The 21,387-nt window shown below is 38.5% G+C and overlaps 1 protein-coding gene across 2 annotated transcripts; it reads right to left on the bottom strand.

Moving 5' to 3' along the window:
* Positions 1-685: 685 nt before the first annotated feature.
* Positions 686-8,813, bottom strand: LOC136784892 (very long chain fatty acid elongase AAEL008004-like). Of its 2 annotated transcripts, none has more exons than XM_066745818.1 (4): positions 8,568-8,813; positions 3,892-4,143; positions 3,118-3,361; positions 686-2,746 (listed from the first exon to the last, which is right to left on the bottom strand). In XM_066745818.1, exons 2-4 carry the CDS (start codon positions 4,141-4,143, stop codon positions 2,259-2,261), a joined length of 984 nt encoding a protein of 327 aa, XP_066601915.1. In that variant the 5' UTR covers positions 8,568-8,813; the 3' UTR covers positions 686-2,258. The 2 variants fall into 2 exon arrangements, with proteins under 2 accessions (XP_066601915.1, XP_066601916.1); XM_066745819.1 differs by lacking the exon at positions 8,568-8,813 and adding an exon at positions 6,697-6,946.
* Between the last annotated feature and the right edge of the window lie 12,574 nt (positions 8,814-21,387).

Genomic DNA, 21,387 nt, shown 5'->3' with positions numbered 1-21,387 from the left:
TATACATATACAAGCTGTATCATTGTGATATCTTATAATGAATTAATTTTAAACGAGTTAAATAGTTGCATGTTTAAAGCCGGATAAGATGATGGGACGATGGAGCGATCGACTCTAACTGTTGGAAAAGATAAATTAGACCGCGGTGCACTGATTTATCCAGCATGGTAAAAAGTAAGCAGCAGCACAGCAGCAGCAGCAGCCACGCACGTACCGGATACTCTCCCATACCAGTGGTCGATAATGTTGCGAGCGGCACTTTTTCCGTATCTATATATCATACGCGCGTGTGTGTGTCGTGTCGTCGTTGCCGCACGCGCGCTCGTTGTATTTCTATTTTACCCTCGCTCGATTACAACGGAGAATAACTTGGGGGAAACAGCATGTTTAGTTTGTACCTATTCTGCACACTCGGTTTTAAGCAATGATGTACGTTCAACTTGATAAATATGACACACCCAATGTTAAATTTCTCTTTATTATTTGACAAATGTCATTGACTCGATTGCCTCTATGAATATTGTACGTATATATAGAAGAACGCATGCGCACTAGCTGTCCTTTTAATCGCGCGAAAAGAAATCTTATTTGTTTTCGCGCGATTAAAATTGCTGCAACATGAGAGGATGGATGACTGCGTTGGAGGATCGAGGGGAGAAGGTCGTCGGTTGATACAAACAATCGCTTAAAAAGAGTATACAATTTATTTGTCGTATAAAATAAATATACAACTACTTGAGTGAACTCGCTCTATACAAAGTTACTTAACGTTATACTACGTGCATTTCTCGAGTTTCTATTTTTTGCTTGCGATTACTTTTAACACTTGGGTACAGTATTCGTCGAGATTTCGTAATGAATAATGCTACTCGAAGATCGAGTCTTTGGATATTGAAGGTAAACGCGCGAGGATTCCTTTAACGGATGGATGCATGGCAAGATTTCCAGATGCACTTCTATTTCGCAAATATCGCCCGTGCGCGTGATCGCGACCATGCGGATGAACAATTTTATTTTTCTCCAGCGCTCAATAAATTGTCCGCGTCTCTCGCAACTAGCTGCCTCGTGCGGGAATAGGCGAAGAATCAAAGTCAAAATCCAGATTAATATTCCAAGGAAAATACCTTTGGCAAAGGCCGAGCAATAATAATCGCACACAAATTTGCCTTTTTCCTCTTTCCTTTTTTCTTTCAAGAGAAAATTATTGCTCTTTCAGTTTATTTTGAAAAATGGACAAAAGTGCTTACCTAAACGGGAGGACCTGGTTTGTATAAACATTCTAAAATTTATTAGAAAATTAGTTTAACAGAAACAACAGAGATCGAGCAATGTAATATATATAACAATAAAAGAATCGTGATGAATATATGGGAATTATATAAAGAGTTAGAACGTATATATTAATTGTTGACTAAAAAAAGTAATAATATTCTCTCGAGGGGCAAATTAGCCCTATTGTACGATGGATAATTATTGCACAGCCTGTACAAAGTGATATATTTCACTGATTCTTTGAGCAATAAATCGATCGTGTCCTAATACATTTAGTGCCAATAAATGATATACATATATAGGTATGTCGAGCTAGGCGAATTTGATTCTCAGACGAATATCAAGTAGCTTATATTATTTCGGTTTGTCGATGTACGCGGAAGGAAATGGTCATTTCAGTTTGAATTGCCGATCGCGTCAAGAGGATCAGAAAAATCTAATTAATCTGAATTTCACGAAAAATTCATAAACTATATACTTTACATGTATTATCTTTATATATGTGTATATATATACAAAAACGCTTTAATCTATAAACGAGACGAATATAGCAAGGCATCTCAATTGGCTTATTTTGGTAATTGGATAAGATTTGGCAGGCCAATAAAAAATTCTCCTTAACCTAAATAACGTTACTCAGTCCTCCAGCATTCTTTCGCGCGAGCACGCACGCACACACGCACACATGCACGCACACATATACACGCAAGCATTCGTTAAAAATGTTGCAAAATGCTATTCATGTCGAGACGATGAATAAGCTCTCTCTCTCTCTCTCTTTCTACGATATACATATATAGGAGGAGGCGAAAAAAATTCGAAGGAATCGAAACCGAATCGCGAAAATCAACGTGGATTTTGGGCGAGTTTGTCTGATGCGAGTGTCAGAACGGACTAATAAATCGCATAAGGATTTTTGTCAGGACGAAGAGATCGATCTCATCGAGCACGCGCGACGAGGAGGAGAAAGCGCACAGCAGCCTCCCTCAATCTTGAAATGCACGATTGTCGATGAACACGCGGTTCCTCAAGCCCTTGTCAGAAATGTATCCAGTCGCCATTTTGTACTGATTGGCATAAATCACAGAATTGTCCTTGGATCCGTTTAGCTGGGTCTGCTGTTTCAGCTGATCGAGCCTCGATTGCTCCTGTCTGTACTGTTCCTTCTTCTGGGCAATGGACATCTTCCTCTTCTTGTAAGCCTCGACGTAAAAGTCCCTGAAGAGGAAGTAGAACATGACAGCGTGGAGTCCGATCCACCAAACGAAGGCTTTTGGGTAGTTGCAGTCGACGAAGAGCAGCTGGAAGGCATGGATCATCACCAGAACGAATTGGATCATTTGCAGACTCGTCAGGTATTTCTTCCACCACAGGTAGGGCTGTATTTTTGGACCCAGAGCTGCCAGCAAGTAGTAGGAATACATGACAATGTGGACGAACGTGTTTAGTAATCCAAAGAAGGAGCTGTGGCCACCTGATAACAACAATCACCATGTCAGCAGCAATTAAGGTCTTTAGTCTCCTCCAATAGTTATATGTACAAACACGCGCGCGCGCGCATGCAGCATCATTCTCATCTTGCTGCACTCTATAGTTTTTGCATGTAAAGAAAAAATAACACGCGTTCCCATACTGACAGCGCGAGATATTCTATACACATGCATATATACTCTCCCAATATACTCGCGCGCGCATGTGCGGTATGCTGCACGACTCGCGTCGTGTAGCGCGGGAGATAAAATAATTGTTGCCTCGTGAAAATCACGATTCTTTTTTTTAGATTAGAAACTTGTTATCGTGGCCACCCGGTGTGCCGATAGGAATTTTCTGCCCCGACTCTCTTACCTGGCGTAAATTTCACTCCGAACCAAACGGATAGTGGCATGCAACCGTGATGGATCACGTGGAGAGTCGAGATGTGATTGTTCTTCTTTCTCAACACAAAGAAGACCGTGTCCATGAGCTCGGTGAACTTGGAAAAGTAGTACCACCAGCAACCTCGTGCCATTCTCATTGCCGTTGGGTTGGTCGAGTAATCAACCGGTTGACACCTGAAAGAATATTGTCCCCACCAACCGGATGCCAGGCACTGTGCAAAATCAATATAGCAATTTTATTACACCGTCCTTATAATAATAACCAAATGGTACAAATAAACTAATCATTTTTTCACGATACGATATAATACACATGCGCGGCAACTTATTCTCTCTTGATTTTTCTCTTTTGTCTTCTGAAAGCGAAGAAACAAATGGCTCATCAAGTGCCGCGCACTCGATTCACTATATATATATATATATATATATATGTGTGTATACATATACGTAAATTTACCATATTATTTTGTGCGTGCATGCATGTGTATATGTACTTTAATTTAACGTTGATCAAACAATCGTGTAAGAGTGATCTGCGATTGAAGGAAAATATGGTACTTGCGACGAATATAGCGAAGGTCATTCAACTCGAACGTTGGATTATTGTCCTTTTCAAGATTTCTTCAAACTTGATAGGGTGGGGGCAAAAGTTGCACACTCTTGAAAAAACTACTCTATATGTACAGAGAGAATCTAATGCGTATGGGCGAAATGGGATATTTGCATGATTATAGCTTGTTACCTCGTAGAACAGCCAGCTGGAGAATATCACTTGGAATAAATTGTAAAATATCATGACTCTTCTGAGATCGAAAGGCTTCCTGTTCTCCATCAGCTTGGGTCCCAGGACCTTGACAAAGTAAGCGTAAAAAAGGCAAATGGCCAGCGTTGGGAACGGACCGCTCATCATGGCCCAATCGTTCACTCTTGGATCACTTTTATTATCCATGATGTCTCGGTAACCATCGTAGATCTTCCTCACTATGGTCGCCATCTGAAAATTATAGCAGCATATTGAGAGATCCTTGCCGAGTGTGCATGATGATATAATATCGATGATATATTGGGAGGAAAAAGTGGAAAGGCCACGGTTATAGGATATATGTATATATGCATGTGTAGGGAAATGGATGAGAGAGCGCGAGGTCTAGGGGGCCTAGGGCTGGATATATCTGCCTGCGCGCGCGCGCGTGCTTGAAAAATTATTGGAGCGTTGCTTTATTGGAGCTTCAGTGACGCAATGGGGCACAGCTAGGGATAGAGTAGAAGAGAGATTTTTTGCAGCTATAATGAAAGACGACTAGCAATAAGCGATCTCTTTCCGGTCGAGATCAGCTGCGCGCGTTACACAGGATAAACTGGCCGATAAACCCGATCGACGAGTTTCTGCTCGATCGTGTTGGGTTGGGGCTAGCTTTATGGATCAACGTTCTCCTGCTTATTCAGGCTATATAGGAAAGGTTACATTGCTGTCCTTTCACCGACAAAGATTTTCTCGAATGTGCCAGAAAAAAGTCGGAAATATGCACCAGTTTTGCCAGTGTGTGGATGTCAAAAAAAAAAAAAAAAAAAAAAAAAAAAAAAAAAACAAAGAAAAAGGCTATAGCTTCCAGCATTATCTCGCGATAGAGCTGTTTAATGCAGACTCTCTTGAGGAAGGATCGATTATAGCTGCAATGCCATGCACCAACTCCATTTCCGACCTTGTCAACATCTTATCGAACCTTCCTATCCTTCAATTATTATATAAAAATCTTACTCCTACCTTACACTTTCATCTATCAAACAAAAATTCTACAGCTATAATTAGATAGATGTGCCTATAATAAATGAAGAGTGTAATTTTGCACAAGTGACCATGCATCACCTTTTCGTTATATTCCTAAGCACTAGTTTTACCTCCACATTATTTTCTGCACAATATATTAGTGTCTATCGAGTATAAAATATCACATTGGCCCAGTATTATATTAAATGTGCAGGTCTGAGCGGAGGAGAAAAATGATTGTTCGTTTAAAAATATATCTCGTTCCCAAGCTAGACACGGGCCGCGGTCGATTAGACATTTTTTACGATAGATACATGTCCTGGATGAATTTTTCCCACGTTGATTCTCGTGGTATTGAAAGTTCCTTTTGAAATATACGTATCTGTATACAGAGTCGAGTTGCGATTAGACTTTTGACGTAGTACGCGGGAGATTCAAGTTAATTGCCGCGGCGTGCGTTAAACTCGATGATATGCGCTGCAGTGCAGGATCATTCGGCGTACGTTTCGTATACCGCGCGCTTCAATTCGAGAAAATTCCTCGATCACTTGCCGAATCCATCGAGCTGAGATATATATAAAAAAGAGACGCAGAACCTGTTGGGATTTGCCAGGTTCTAGGTGCTTGCCTATAGTGCATGCTTCTTGACTATTAGAAATTACGCCGCGGATTTTTTGCCCCAGTAATTTGGACCACCTTGCGCACTACTCGCTATAGATACGTCCGGCAAGTAAACCGGTCTAGCGGCTTTTCGCTAATTCTCTTTTGGACACACATTTCGAGACCAGCCAATGTGTAACTCTCGTCCTAAATAATCGATAGGCAGCTGCAGCTGTTTAATGATCAAAATGTGGATGTTTCGTTGGAAAGAGACAGCGATGACGTATAGGCGCGTGCCTCGCGTTATGGGAGGGGGGGGGGGGGGGAGGATATATATAGTACTCTTCTCTTCTCGCGCTTATAATCGGATAACACATTGTACACCGCGCTGCGGTGTATATCGAGAAAAATTAATTGAAAAAAACAAAGAAGGAAATAAAAATCTCCTCCGTTCGAGGCACATGCGCGTATAAGTATGTGCACACATATTTATATATAATTAAAGTGTGGGGGAAGCTATTTTAGGGAAGGAAAAATACAACAATAAGTTTATATCGCGCAGCCCGCTCTGGACTATTGCAGGCCGACTGCACGAGTTTAATCGAAAGATCATAGCCATGCGCACCGCATGTTTATCGCGCCTCAATTTGACAATTGAAAAGAAAAGCCCCCCCCCCCCCCCATATCCTGCAGCGGAACAATGGTCAAAAGTGGGTCGTCGTCGCTATATATATATAGTATAGTTTAGAAAAAGAGAGACGATAGGACGAAAGAGACATTGCAAAAGAAAAAATATTGAAGCACGAGGCCCGGGCGTTTTAGATTGGTCGCGAGCAATCGCTGCGCAGTGCGCCGAGAAAAAATTGGCGAAAGACGTTGCAAAATTATGGGGAAAATCCAAGGCGAGCAATAACGGCCCGATAGCCAATAAACTAAACAATCTTATTGTTCCTTACGATTGTCTGCGCAAGCAATTGCTATATGCGGTTGATGGAAGCTTCGGCCTCCTCGCGCTGCAGCAGCAGCCGACACGTTTAACGAAAAAAGGAGCACGATTTATAATTCGTTCGAGAGAGAGAGAGAGAGAGAGAGAGAGAATCTCGAGGCGGCTAAAAGGGATTTTGCAATTGCACGTTGGCGCTGAAAGGAAAAGTAACTTCACCAAACACTGCAACTCACTGAAAACTTGTTTACACCGCAAAAAATGCAGTCCCTATATACCGTCTGCGCATGCAGCCACGCGTAGTCATTGCCTCTTGTAATCCAGTTTGCTCCTCAGACCCCCACAACTAGTTACTCCACTTATTTCAAATAACTATCCTTTGCTGAATGCGCTATGCATGCCTATGGCTGCCTCTCTTCACCCACCCCCCTTATCTCTTTACACACACACACACTCGAATTTCTTAACAATATATCCTTGCAGCTGAATCAAAGCTAAATGCCATAGAATATATTTGTCACTCTGAATCAATCCTAATGCACGATAAATCTGGCCTATACTGTTAATTAGCTATCCGCTGTGACAAGTCATTGTAACAATTAATTGTCCTGCGATAATTTATGATTAATACAAGTGGAAAAAACAACATGGAGGAAATTAGTATGTTTGCAGTATGATGCAAGTTCGAATTCCTATTCCGAGAATTCCTCTGCTCCGAGTCATGCAGTGCTCGATCAAATAAAATCTGATCTACGGAATAATAATTGTCCAAGAAAGATTAAAAATTGACACTAATCGCGCGTGCAACTTGGCAGTTGGCACCAAACAAATCTTTCATTTAACTATACATGCACATTATGTATATTCGCCTGTGTTGAACAAATGATTGCTAATAATAACTGCACGCCATCAAGTTTTATTATACCACCCAATCGAGAGAGACTCTTATTGTTATAATTACTTTTCTTTTTTATAAGCTAATATTTGATACTTTTATTCGCATCAAGTGCTTCAACATGCCACTCGACAGATTTCATATATACATGTATATGAGAGAGCTAGATTATAATTGAGATTTCAGAAAACTGTTATATTCTAGGTAGATCGAACGATGCGATTCTGCCGAGTCAACTAACGGTTTTGCGTAAAATCGGTCTTACCCCAAAGGCCAAGACTGCTTATATTTTATCATAATAATTCAATTGTGTGGTTTGCTCTTTAAGCTTTTACAGTACTCGTTACGATGAATTATCTTCAGCTTTTTAACAATCAAAGAGAACCTGTTTAAAACATGGGAATATAATAATATACACAACGACTGACATGCATGCAAAGACAAGATATATCTCAGGCTAGAGTATCTGCAGCTATATCGATAGAAGCTCGGCAGCCTGTACAATAATTGAGAGAAAAAGAATATATGGTAAATAATAGTAAGATTATAAACTATTTAGAGAGTTTCGCGTTAAATTAAATTGTACATGATTTATCAGATTTTATTGGCAAAGAGAGAAACTGAGGGAGGGAGAGAGAGAGAGAGAGAGAGAGAGAGATGTTGTGTTCTTTTTCAGACTCGCGCCTTGTCTTTCCATCGAAATGCCCGACCGATTGTGATTAGCTCTCTCAAAGCCACGATAATTGTTTATGTATAACCTGCCTATTAATTTAGCACAATCCACACTCGCACAAGATTTTACACGTATCATTTGGACATTTTCTTCAATAAAGAAAGTAAAATTTGCTCCAAACGAAAATTCTAATCTCATCGGTATTAAATTACCGCAGAATAAGAGATCAATTACAAGAATATATATGCAACGAGAAGAAAAAATCACAGAAGAGCACAGATTTCCACTATATAGAGTCACCAAAGAAATTTCTTGGAAAAATGTAATCAATGGAACCAATAGGTGTTTGTAACAACGGGCAACTGCAGGACCAATCAAAGTTTTTATCCAAATCCTTATTCAGGTCGCTCTGGGAATAAGATGGAAATAATATAAATAGAATATAAGCATATGGAAAGAGAGCTAAAACTAAATGAATGATTAAAATGCGAACCGATATATATTTTGCACTGAACGAACGACCAAACTGGCCAACTCACTGTTAATGCTGCGGTAGAAGAAAAATTCCTCTCTGTAGGAGTATATGTGTGTGTGGAAAAGAGTTGGAGAAAACTAAGCGTTCGCGAGAAGGGAGGAGAGAAGACGTAAAAAAATGTTCGCGTCGAAGCCTAGGTATATTATATAGGCAGCACCGCTGTACTCGAACTGTCTCGAACACCTTGCAGCTCTATCACTGAGGTGTCCAGGAGCCAGACACGGTTTCTTATATCGTCTTAAGCCCGTGAGACGCGAGACACGACACCTGTCTGTGCGATTCCTTGCATCTGACCCTCCCCCCTCAAAGACCAACCAGCAAAAGAATCGCGTAGTGGCGGTGGCGGAACGCTGAAAGAAGCCCCCACCCTCTTCGAGCGATGCAAGAGGAAGGCGCGTCGCGACGCGCTGTCAAGCAAACCTATAAACCACGTGCGCGTGAGCGTGCACGATGCGTGTCTCGATCCCTCCGAGTGCCGGCCACCGTCGTAGTGTGCGTGTGTCTGTGTGTATATCAATCAACGCGCGCGTTTTTGGTTCCATCCGTTCCTTCCTCCGACGCGCCACTCGAGTCTCTCCCTCTCTCTCTCTCTCTCTCTCCCTCTCTCTCTCTAGATCATTCTGGAGTGTCCAAGGGTCGCGCGCGCGCACACCATGCAATTCCTATTCATTTTCACACTCGAAACTTACTCTCGTGCACTATATGTATACTAATCGGTGGAACGCTTGCAAGCCCTACAACATATATATATATATATATATATACGACTCATCCACCCCCTATGCACTTCCTAATTATTATTTTTCGCCTCCCCATTTGCGCAACAGATGCATGTGTTCGTGCACGCGACTACAACTCAAAGTTTACTCAAACAAACAATAGACTCTTCGTTGCTTCGATTACTCCATGTATATCTGCATCATGACATTCCTTAAATCTTTTCTCATATTAATAGAACATTTCTTTTAAATAAACAAACAAATATACAACAATTATACAATAAGGTTCTGAAGCAAGTAGTTTATCAGTTAATTGAATCATCTATTGAGGAATATTTTAATGAACCATTTCCTCCAATAAGTTACAGTAACTTGAGAAAAAAGTTACATGACAGATAGGGTAAAAAAATTGCTCTACCCCCTACTTGAGCCTCCTCGTGATCATTCCAGAGGGTCCAAGGATCGCACATTGTGTATTTCATGTATATTTATTTTCACTCGCGTATGTATGTATATAATAGGTGCAGTATCTTGTGCATGTGTGTGCGCCAAGAAAAGTGGAATATAATTCTTGCAACTCGGTACCCCTATACTCTCGCACAATTATCATCGATATTTAAGGAGGTTTGTGAAACAAAAAACTTTGTGCCCTTGCAAAATGGCAAAAATCAACGAGGTACCTATATAATTGCATGACTATATGTAAAAAAGCTTGCACTTCTCCTTTCGACTCACCCATTTCATCGGGTCGAGTCTGAGCAGTATTTACTACTTTCGTCCACTTAAATATATCTATATAGTAACTTTTTTCTTTCGCCAACTATTCGCCCACTGAGATGTGCTGCACATTTTTCTCTACCAATAATCTCTCTTAGTTATTATATATAATAATTATTTATTGATATAATTTTTAGCGATAGTATATATATACCTAGAGAGTGTAAATTGTGTTTCTAATGTTTATTCGTTGAGTGTGTTAAAATTTATATCTGCATGCAGAGTTTGGAAATAACGTATTGCTTCGAACGGTCTCTCCTTGAGACTATACCGTACCTACACGTACACCTTATCTTCTCAAGCACTGAATTTCGCTCGTGTCAAAAATCAGATCTATATACGAATGATGAATTTCATACAATTGAATATTTTTCGTCACTTCACGCAGCTTTGAATCGAACACGTTTGGTATTTCAAGCACGTACGTGTTTCATTCTTATAAATATTGTTGGCACGTGCTTTTGTCGGCGATTGTATAAATTTAAACGCGACGTTCTGCGCTAATAATAGTGAGTCAACTGCTACACCTAGACTTTCTTATCGAACGGCCTACAGATTTTGTTTATGCCAATATACAAAACTCATGGAAAAATGCCTCGAGTCCCTGTAATACTATATGTATGTATATATATATATATATATATATATGTATAAATGTAGTTTATAAATGAATTGCAATATATGCGAATACAATTATTTGCAAAAATATCTCGAATGTACATTAATATCGAGATTTTGCCAATAAATGCATGCATAATTTAATATTGTTGCTCGGCTCGAATAAACACTATTTTGATTGTACTTATTTTAAGTAATTTTCTCCTCTTTTGTATTTATAATTCCCTACTTTTTAATCTCAATTGCTAGGAGCTCGTAGAAATTACTATACTATAATTCGCCGTGCCAAATCTCTTCTCCCGGGGATTCCCTATATACATATATATATATATATATATATATATATATCCATCCTGCAGTGTGATTGCAGCGTGTTAATTACTCTAATAATGGTGGGAAATGTATCCATTACATCTAAAATAAAAATGGAATAATAAATGGATAAATCTATCAACGCGTTATTGTGAACAACGCATTGCACCTTACATAAGAGTTGTAGTGGAATATTTGTTGCCAAGTTAACGAGATTGTTGATTTTTACTGCCTATATATACTAATGGCGATATTTTTTCATTTTCTCTCAGCGATTACGTTTTATCAGCCAATTTTATTGTCACAATTTACATCTCCTCTCGTATAAGGACATTTTTTGAGAATTTTGCAAATTTAAAAATGTCAAGGACTGTAAAATTGACGATCGCGCGGGCAGTTTATTCTTCATAAAGCTAGGATTTTTTAGAGTTAACTAATAAAATAATGTAGCATGATAGTACGATGGCCAATGATGACCCAGAGAATTAAAGTGGAACAAGTTTTTCAGGATTAAACATTATTCGGCATGTAAATGCAGGAGTTTGCTGAAGATTAAGGGGGGATTAAGTTGACGCATTGTAGATGAAAAAAGTTGAGCGATTATAATTTAGAATCGATGAATGAAATGAGAGTTACGGCACATTGTAACAATGACTGATGATGTGTGTCAATACTAGAATGTATATAAGAGAAGTTAGAGCTTCTAGAATAAATATTACAGTCGGGGTAACTGAACTTTGGTATAAGATTGAAGGAAGAAAAAAAAAAGTTGACGCGCTAAATATAGAGAGATGCATAGATATATATTTATATAAGACGAAGAGTCGATTGAGCTTAATGTGTGCGAGAAGTTAAAATGTTGAAAACGAATAATAATCGTGTTTCCTTGAAAAAATAGAAATTTCGTGATGTTCGCGGATTAGAGAAATTGTCCAGGCTCTGATTCTCTTGATTTGTCATCGGTGACTCGATCGACTTTGGCTTTTATCCGAAGGTACCCGAGAGCTGATATTGCTAGGACGAATGTGGTGGCTATGAGCAAAAACTCTACCAAGTGCCCTCAACCGGTTTCAGATTTAACGATCCTCTCGATTCTTCGATTTCAGTGATAAACGAGCCAAGGAATGCCAGCCAGCCAGACAGGGACCGTAATTTGTTATACTGAAAAGAGACGAAAGATTGAGAGGCTGCAGTGAGGGGGAAGGGGGGGGGGGGTGTGAGAATAACCGAGAGAATAATATTTGGAAACTTGGTGCAATAGTGTCCAAGTGGCCGAGCGGCCAAATTGCATTTCCGGTTGCAACAAGTGGGCCACTTTGGTCGAGCATGAACGAGAGACACACAAATTACTCTACTTTTTATGGAACAGCTTTCATTGTTATTTGTTAAACAATGCTTTTCGTTTATGAACAAATATTGTTAAAAGTCGCGGCGCGCCCATTAATAATTATATGCACTATACGTATATCCATGCATGCACTAGGAAAATCTTTTGGATCGAACGCAATTAAGGTGGAGGAATGATCGGTGTGTCGATTGTTTCATTGGAAATAAAAATTGAACCAATAAGCTGTTAGACCGCGAGTGATAATATTACATCATTATTTCTATTTAGTTGGAACGCCAGAGAGATTTGCAATATTTATTCCTCTGTAAATTTAAATATAATAGGCTACCAAATTGAAAAATCCTCCAAGATATATTATTTCTCTTCGCTTAGATTGGGATATATTTCATATAGATATAGGTACCATTTTTTGCCTCAATGTTGAACCGTGAACAAACGGTATATGTATTTATACATAGGAGGTTCAAGTTAATTTCTGGTTCCCAAGAAAGTTCGAAGGCTGTCTGTTTTTTGCGACTGTGGAAAGTTTTCAGTGTTATTGGAGCCGCGTTGGCTCAGATTCGTCCAGTATCTTACATATGTATATACATACGCGTGCACAATCATTGACGTAAAAACTAGATCCAATTGTAATTTGCATCTTCCACTCGAAAAGTGAATTAATTCATGTTGTTACTCGCGAAGCACGCGTGGGAGAATCTATTTACACTCATACTGGAAAGTTCCATGGGTATATCATTAATGCTACGTCCCATTTGAGTCGGCCTCATCTTAAGTTTTAATCGGCTTATTATATAGCTATCAAGGAAAGCTATGTCATTGCGCATCTCGTAAAATCTTACAGAAATTACTACACCTACGTCATCCTTTATTTTATAATTTAGACAAATCACACACACATACACACATATTCTAATTTATATACCATCTCTCTATAATATCGATAAGAATTTTTTTCACAGATTTTCGTAAGACTATAAGAATATATTATTGAGAGAGAGAGAGAGAGAGAGAGAGAGAGAGAGAGAGAGAGAGAGAGAGAGAGAGAGAGAGAGAGAGAGAGAGAGAGAGATGTATACATGTGTATTTCACAACTATCGGGACATAAATTATTCAAAGCTATCCGGAAGTTTGAGAATTAGCATATATATATATATATATATATATACATATATTAATTTATTTGCGAGGAAATATCCTTTAAAATATCATGCGTAGGTGACACAGTTGTTTTAATATAAATTGTCATATTAAAAAGTGCTGATCACGTTTATCTTATTAGCCTATTGACCAAGATTGTAAAATATCAGTACTTGTGGTCGAAGGACTCATCACGCTCGGCATTTTTTCTCTCTTTCCGTCATAAACTTACCCCAATGAATTATTTATAATGATTCAGAAGAATGAGTTGTGGCGATTCTCTCTCTCTCTCTCTCTCTCTCTCTCTCTCTCTCTCTCTCTCTCTCTCTCTCTTTCACATACATAGATATATGTATACCTGTCCCATGCACACACAACTGACCATTTAATTTCTCATTTACACTACAATTACTTTGTGCCAAAGGTATCTATATATAAGCACAAAAAAATTGATATTTTAAACGACACACACACAGTCGCGTATTTTGTGTGATATAAAATAGCATTGAAGCGCGCAAACTTTCCGTGTACAGTGTAGATATTAAAATTATATAAGAATTCCCTCATTGAAAACCTTTTACTATGCCCATGAATCTTTTCTAACGGTCACTCCGCGTGCCGTCCATGCATGCTCGCGCGCACGACATAATCTCTTACCCATGTATATTGAGATTATTTTAAGCATACATCGGAAGAGTCTATGACATAGACCAATTTTAGGATATGCAAAATAAATTGTAGCCTCCGTTACAACGCGAGATGCGTCAGTGACTTGATTTTTTTTTCCTAAATCAAGGACTATCAAGTGGAGACGGAAGCCTCCAAGGTTCCGCAGACCACTCATTGGCGTATATATCAGCTCTAGTCAATCTTTTATTTATATATTTCTGCTCTCTCTCTCTCTCTCTCTCTCTCCCTTACGTGAAACCAAATGCATATCAGTCCCTTTTACGCGTCATTCTCTCTTTCGACTGAAAACTATGCGAAAACTTATTTATCAAGGTTTTACAGGGCTCTACGCATAACATTGATTCTCACGTCATTTCTATATAATGCAAGTCTGGCAGGGAAGGTGGAAGAAAACTATGAATTCTTTAGTTTTGTACGAAAATTTTATTCACGTGTGCGATACCAAAATATACATCATCATTACATGGTTCGCGCTATTATATCGAAACCTGACGCGTACCTGCAAAATCATGTAGCTCTACACTGTTTATCAGACACAGGTTACGTATGAACGAACAATTTTTCTGCATCTGTTGCACATGTATATATAAATAGTAATGGGGAGAAGAACAACTTTGTTCCATTTAATTGAAAAGGTAGAGTTTAAAAATAGTTGTAACGAAATTCATATTCTATTTGAAGATGTTCCTGTTATGTTGATTAAACCGGTGTTTCTTATATACCTCTGAAAGGTCAATGATCCTTAAGAAAGATCAATCTCTCTCGTAAGAAATGAGGGAAAAAAGAATGTTTGCATGGCTCTCGCGCGATTGCTTTAAAGAAAGTAGAAGCTCCAGAATGGAAAAATTGATGCAGCTTCCCCCTCTTTGAGCATGCAATCACGAATTCGGTAGAGGTGAGCAGCTATATGTTTTTATTCAGGGTGACTGTGCCAGCCACACACCTGTTTCCTATATAGGAGGATTAAACATTCTTCAAACATATCGAAGCCATGCAATGCCTATTATGTTGATAAGTCTAGTATATAGCCTTCTGCGTGGTACTAATGTAACGCAATAATGCGCACGAGAGAGACGTTGACAAATTCATAGATTTCAGTCACGAATACTTTTCCAAAATGTTTGCTGCGCAATTTAATTCAAAAAGGCATAATCTATATAAAATGAGGGGGGGGGGGGTGGGGTGGGAGAGTGCTCGTTCACGATGGAATATAAAGTGAGAAGCTCGAGCGAGAAAAAAGGAATTAATTTGGTTAAAAATAAATTCAATATAGCTAATACATGCATGTATATTATAGGAATTATATAGGCGTGCCAACGCGCGCAACACATTTTGACCTGCATAATCGTCTAAAAGTTGGAAGGAATACAATAAGATAATAATTTAAAGGTGACGATGCTCGACTAAAGAAAAGAGATTGAATTTGTCCTCTAATGTATATATACAATTCAGCAACACGATCGCATGCAAATTAATGAAGACCATATATGCAATGTCAATATTTCACGATGATGCACTTTGTTATTTCTTCCGCAATATACTGACCTTCCACATTCCAATAAATACTTGAGATGATAGGTTCGAGTGATAATAAAACGAGTGCGTTGAAGGAAAAATGATTAATATTTGTCGATTCTCTAAAAATTAACCTGCAAGAGAATAACATATATACGGGAAGATATTCCTCGTATGCATAAGTGTAGTAGAACGTGTTAGGGGGTGGAGGTAGTTTACAAGCACGGCAGCTGCGCATGGCATGGCTATTTATAAGTAGCCAATGATGACCTTCTCGCAGGCTCTTGCACTGGCAAAACACATTTGGCCGGTAAGTTGCTTGGGAGTTGGGAGCACATACTTCATCGGACAGAGCTCGTACGCTAATTCTCATGCGCGTAGCGCGTACCTGACAGAATTTTGTTTTGCCAAGCATCCCCCTCAATTACGGACCACCCATCACTCTATATCTATGTATATACACATGCAGCCGCAGAAGAATACAAAAGTCATATAAATAGCTAATGGGGCGCTTGCCTCGATCGAGTATAGTGCTCGGTGAAGCGCGCGTACGATTCTCGCATAATGATACAATCACTTGCATGGCGTCGCCAAATAACATTTTCTCATCTCCATTATAAACTGCAGTCTAAAGAAGAGAGACACGCGAAGAAAAAAGGTAAAACTCTCCCTCTCCCTCCTGCCTCCCTGCACCTTACTTCCGCAAGCCCCACGCACAGCGCAGCTGCTGCTCTCTCGCGATCAACGTCAATCGATCCCTTCGCACAAACCATATATTTTACACCGGGGAGAAGAAATTAACCATTCGATATATCTTTTCTTTTTTTAACATTTAAACTACTGCAGCGAAGATTGTTTGTAAACGTGTACATGCTTGTAGGCACCGGCTGGCCTACTCTAGCGCCTGACAAGAAAAGCGCTATGCAGAACCACATAGTTAAGCAAGTGTTTCAAGTAAAACATTGCGAATTCCTCGTCTTCCTCCGGGCTATTTCTTCCAATTTTAAGTTACTTATTTGAAACTTTACATCTCATCTCTATACACTATCTCTATATGCAGCAGCTTTATAAAATAAAGTCACACAGTTTCGCGTGGAATAATTTCCATTGTCTCTTTTATAATAAAAATAATGCCAAGTGTGGTGTATATATAGTATATATAATAGGGCGGGGGAGACGTACACGAATCAGAATGTTGCGTTTTCGTAGCACGGTGGGCGCCGAGAGATATCGCGGAGTTGGAAGGAAGGGGGAGCATGGACAAAGGCAGTGGCAGTTGTGAATTTTCTTGGTTTATACGTATGTACATACTAGGGTGTAGGTAGGGTAGGGGCGGCTGACCTTGGCCATGTCATTCCGTCCTGAATATGGCGTAGCGTAGCCTGCGCAACGCGCTAATTGCCGTACGCGACGACCCCGGCTTTCTTTATCCTCTATACATGCCGCAGGACTACTTACTACCGGCTGGCGCCACGCCACACGGGCGGATCAAAATTCGACTCCCTTCCCCTGTGAAGCGTGAGCTGAGAATTAGATCGACGCGCGCGACGGCGTAAACTCTCTTTGCTTATTATATGTACATATTTTTATATTATTGACACTCGAAGCGGCGCGCGCGTCCATGTGACCCTGACACCTTACGCTGTTATTTCAGCCAGCCCATGTAAACGAACCTTATTACACACACGTATTTTTGTCCAAGCTTCCTTAAAACCATGCTGCACACATACGTTAATCGAATTAAAATTGCCAATGTTAGCATTAAAACTCAACTCATAAATAGTTCAAAGTCCATTGATCACCACGTAAAACGTATATAGTATAACACGCGCGAGGCACGCTATATATAGTTACAATTTACAGAATACAAATTATTCTCAAAGCTTTACATATACATATAAATATATTGGAATGCACTCGAGAAATTCAATATTAATTCGACTGGAGGCTGTTAACGAAAATCGATATCTTACGACATTTGCAAAATACTCTCGAATAACGTTGGAAATTTTGTATATAATTTTAGTATCGTTCATCTTGTAAAAATGTTTTCTTAGTTTTTACCCTCTGCCATGTAGAATATTATTATTTTTCAATGTAAAATAATTCTCCAAGAGATTTTCTCATACATTGTAAAACGTGATCATTCTGTATGAATGTGTTGACAGATATTTTCTTCAAATGTAAGCATGAAGTAATCGTTTGTCTTTTGTATGAATCATTTGCTTCGCACTACTCTAGTCGGACAATCGAATGTGTGCACGGTGGTCGTTTGTATTACAGTTATCCTATCAATGGAACGATATATGTATAGTATAACTTGGTTATAACAAGTTTTCGGTAATCATAATTTTCTGCCATGTTTCTTTCATGCCTGATCGCGTGCGTTTCTTTGATACCTATATATATATATATATATATATATAAGATAACGCAATCGCGCGTAGGATGAATTACATTGATAACGTCAGATTGACAAATGCAAGAGAAAAGCGTAGGTGGAAAAAGCTAATACATTTCTGCACGTAATTAGCATATAGATAATAGGTATACATGTAGTCGCGCGAAGAAGGAATAATATTTGTAAATGTTAATTTAATAAAAGCACGATTATTGGAGAGAAAAATCTAATCGTTCGTTTATATCGCATTAACATTATTAGTAGCTGCAATAATATACACAGTCTTAGTATTCATTAACACGTTTTTAAGCATCGTTTAAACGATTTGAGGATAAAGTTAACGAGAAGGTAAACTCTACTGGTTTTTGCACATCAACGAGATGCAGGATGCACCGCAACCACGTCACAACTTGTTGGAATTTCAATGAAATTCCAACGAATTACTCGCGTGATTTTTACATATATAGCCTCGGACACACGGATGGATTTTGCCGAGCTTTTGTCACAGCCCTAGCTCTTGTTTGATTTGCATTATTGGAGGGACTCGGTAGTTTTTTCCTTCTCGCGCGCGTTTCATGACCGTAGACGAGCGATGCACTCGATCGCTCCTTGTATTGGTCTTCGAAGCTGCAGTGGAGATTTTCTGGCCCGAAACAAAAAATATATCATTTGCAAGATCACACGTACTCATATATATTTACGGCCGTTCGACGCTGCGCGCGCCTTGCGATTAAGCCTCGACTTTTTACTCAATTTTTTCCTTCTACCGCTCTGTCACTATATATACCTTCTCTATACACCTCTCAATAATAATTATTCTCCATTTTACACGCGTGCTATATGTATACACACATGCAGATATTTCACCAATTCGAAACATTTGACTGCTAGAAGAGAAACAGAGTTTTTTCCTTATATGTGTAGCGAATACGCCTTTTCAATATAATCATCCATACTTAATTTATATATGTATGTACATGCAAAATATCCAGAGGAAAATTCGCGAGAGAGAAACTTTTATTATTATATTTGTCAGAATAGAACTTTAATAATACATTTTTCCTTGCAATACTCTTTTTCGACATTTCTTGATATACGTGCCTTAATAAGACATATATTCTTTGCTAATTTTTCACATTTGTCATCACATTTATTTAATAAATAAATCAATATTTTCTCATCTACATCTTTTAAGGCGTTTTGTGTGATTGGTGATTTTTGTAAGGTTGAAGAGTTTTCCAAAATTTCTTTCAATGTCTCATTTTTGCAGGATTCATGTTATAGGTGATAAAACGCGAGGAAGGAGTATATGTAAGTATAAGGAAAAGATAATTAAAGAGAGAGAGAGAGAGAGAGAGAGAGAGAACGAAGAGTGACAGATTATCCCTATAATTTGTCAGATTTCGCGTACGGTGCATAGACGGGCGTGTGACAGGTGCCACGGTACACCGAGCATGACATCATTGAATAATATTGCAAAAGAAATAAATATAAGAGAACTTGTGCCTCTTGGGCCTTCGAAAATCGAGAAGAGACGCGAAGAGCGATTATAGCCCGGCCACTCTTAAAATTAATATACAATAGTGCAGGAAAGGTTCTAATTCTCCACCGATCGAGGAAGGAATAATTATTTCACTCGAATAAATCAAACTTTTAATAATCCCAAATTTAATATATTTAAATCAAAGGCCTTTATGTCAAGTAAATAATCCCCTTTGGAATATATATATATATATATATAAGATTTAAGGCGTGATTTATATTTAAATTAAATAAATTTATCCTTCATGCAGCCTTGAATTATATCTCAAACAAAAAGATACTTGTATAGTTTTAGAGCAAAATTGTAGTGCATTTTCTGCACAAATGGTAAGAGTTAAAAAGCCTTAAAACAACGTTCTTAAGAAATCAATTCTCATTGAATAAATGACTAAAGAGGGGGTGCACACAAAACGGCCAATTCCCGAAAGAAATGTTCACAGAGAGAGAGAGAGAGAGAGAGAGAGAGAGAGAGAGAGAGAGAGAGAGTGTGCGTGTGTGCGTGCGCGTACAATTTAATGCTAAATCCTGTCAAATTATCTGCATCTGCATCAAATAATTAAATTGAGATTATTCGTGAATTTTTTTCTCGAGGAGTACCGCTCAAGAGGAGTCTTCTACTTACGCTTACTACATACGATCAAAAATATACACACGATAGTTAAATGATGAAATACAGAGATGAAAAAAGTTTGAAGGGAAACGACATTTGGAATAATTAAAATTCAAATTTGATTGAAATAATTGTAATTAAAAGGAATGTTATAGATAACCTATATTAATACCTTTTTAAAAAATTAAGATTTCAACGAAAGCCACCGATACGTGGAGATGATGGAAAGAAGGAATAAAAATAGTGCTCTATTATCTATAAAGAGCAAAAAGTATTCTTATAAGTAGAGAGATGGAGAGAATTATATTTGTAAATATTAGAAAGAAAGGTGTAACTATATAGAAAACATTGATAATAACGATTCCATGTAAAATTTGTATTCCCAATGGATTAATGCTGATTAAAACCCTTCTAATTAGGCTCATGGTGGTTTTCCTAATTTGTTTGTGCAATGTATAAGCGTGTAAGCTGGATGTGAGAGAAAAAAGACAAAAAAAAACATGAGCTTTGAACTAGATCTATTTCCGAGCTTGTTTATCGAGAATGACCTAATATGTGTTATATGGAAATTTCGATCTGGAAGGTTCAAACTGACGTCAAGAAACTGGCCAATATTGTGCTTTTCAATAGGCTTCTTTACTTTATTATCTGCCCATTAATATTGCAGACCCGCGTCGATTAGCCACGTGAGGACTGTGGGGATCGAGCTCGTCGTGTGTTTACAGCATCGTGAAAAAAAAAGCCTGTGAAGACTGTAGAAAAAAAGTTCTTCCTCGAGATATCTCATCCAACTGATGCTTCAGAGTTTATACATATAGGTACTCGATAAGAGCTTCGAGATTTTAAAGTAATAGTAGGTATATGATAGCGAGTATAGAGAAGAATTAAAACGAGAGAGTAGTAACGTCGTGGGCCAAACTGAAAAACTGCAGTGCAAGATAATAATTTCACTTGATACAAAGTTTTAATCCTTTATCATGCGTGTATACGCGTACAAACATGTGAATTATAAATGGATAATAATTTTATTTTTAGCTGCAGTTGGAGCGAGAAGAAACAAGACGTCTCTGTCTCTCCCTCTCTACTGTATATAATCTACGTATTTATACTTAACCAAGTGTTGCCAATATCGTATAAAATTATACCGATCCA

The sequence above is a fragment of the Prorops nasuta genome, unplaced genomic scaffold (genome assembly GCF_024137725.1).
Source record: "Prorops nasuta isolate Cenicafe-Biocafe unplaced genomic scaffold, Cenicafe_Pnas_1.2 PNAS00095, whole genome shotgun sequence".
Lineage (NCBI taxonomy): Eukaryota > Metazoa > Arthropoda > Insecta > Hymenoptera > Bethylidae > Prorops > Prorops nasuta.
Note: the sequence above shows the minus strand (reverse complement) of the source record. Positions and strands in the feature narration are given on the sequence as shown.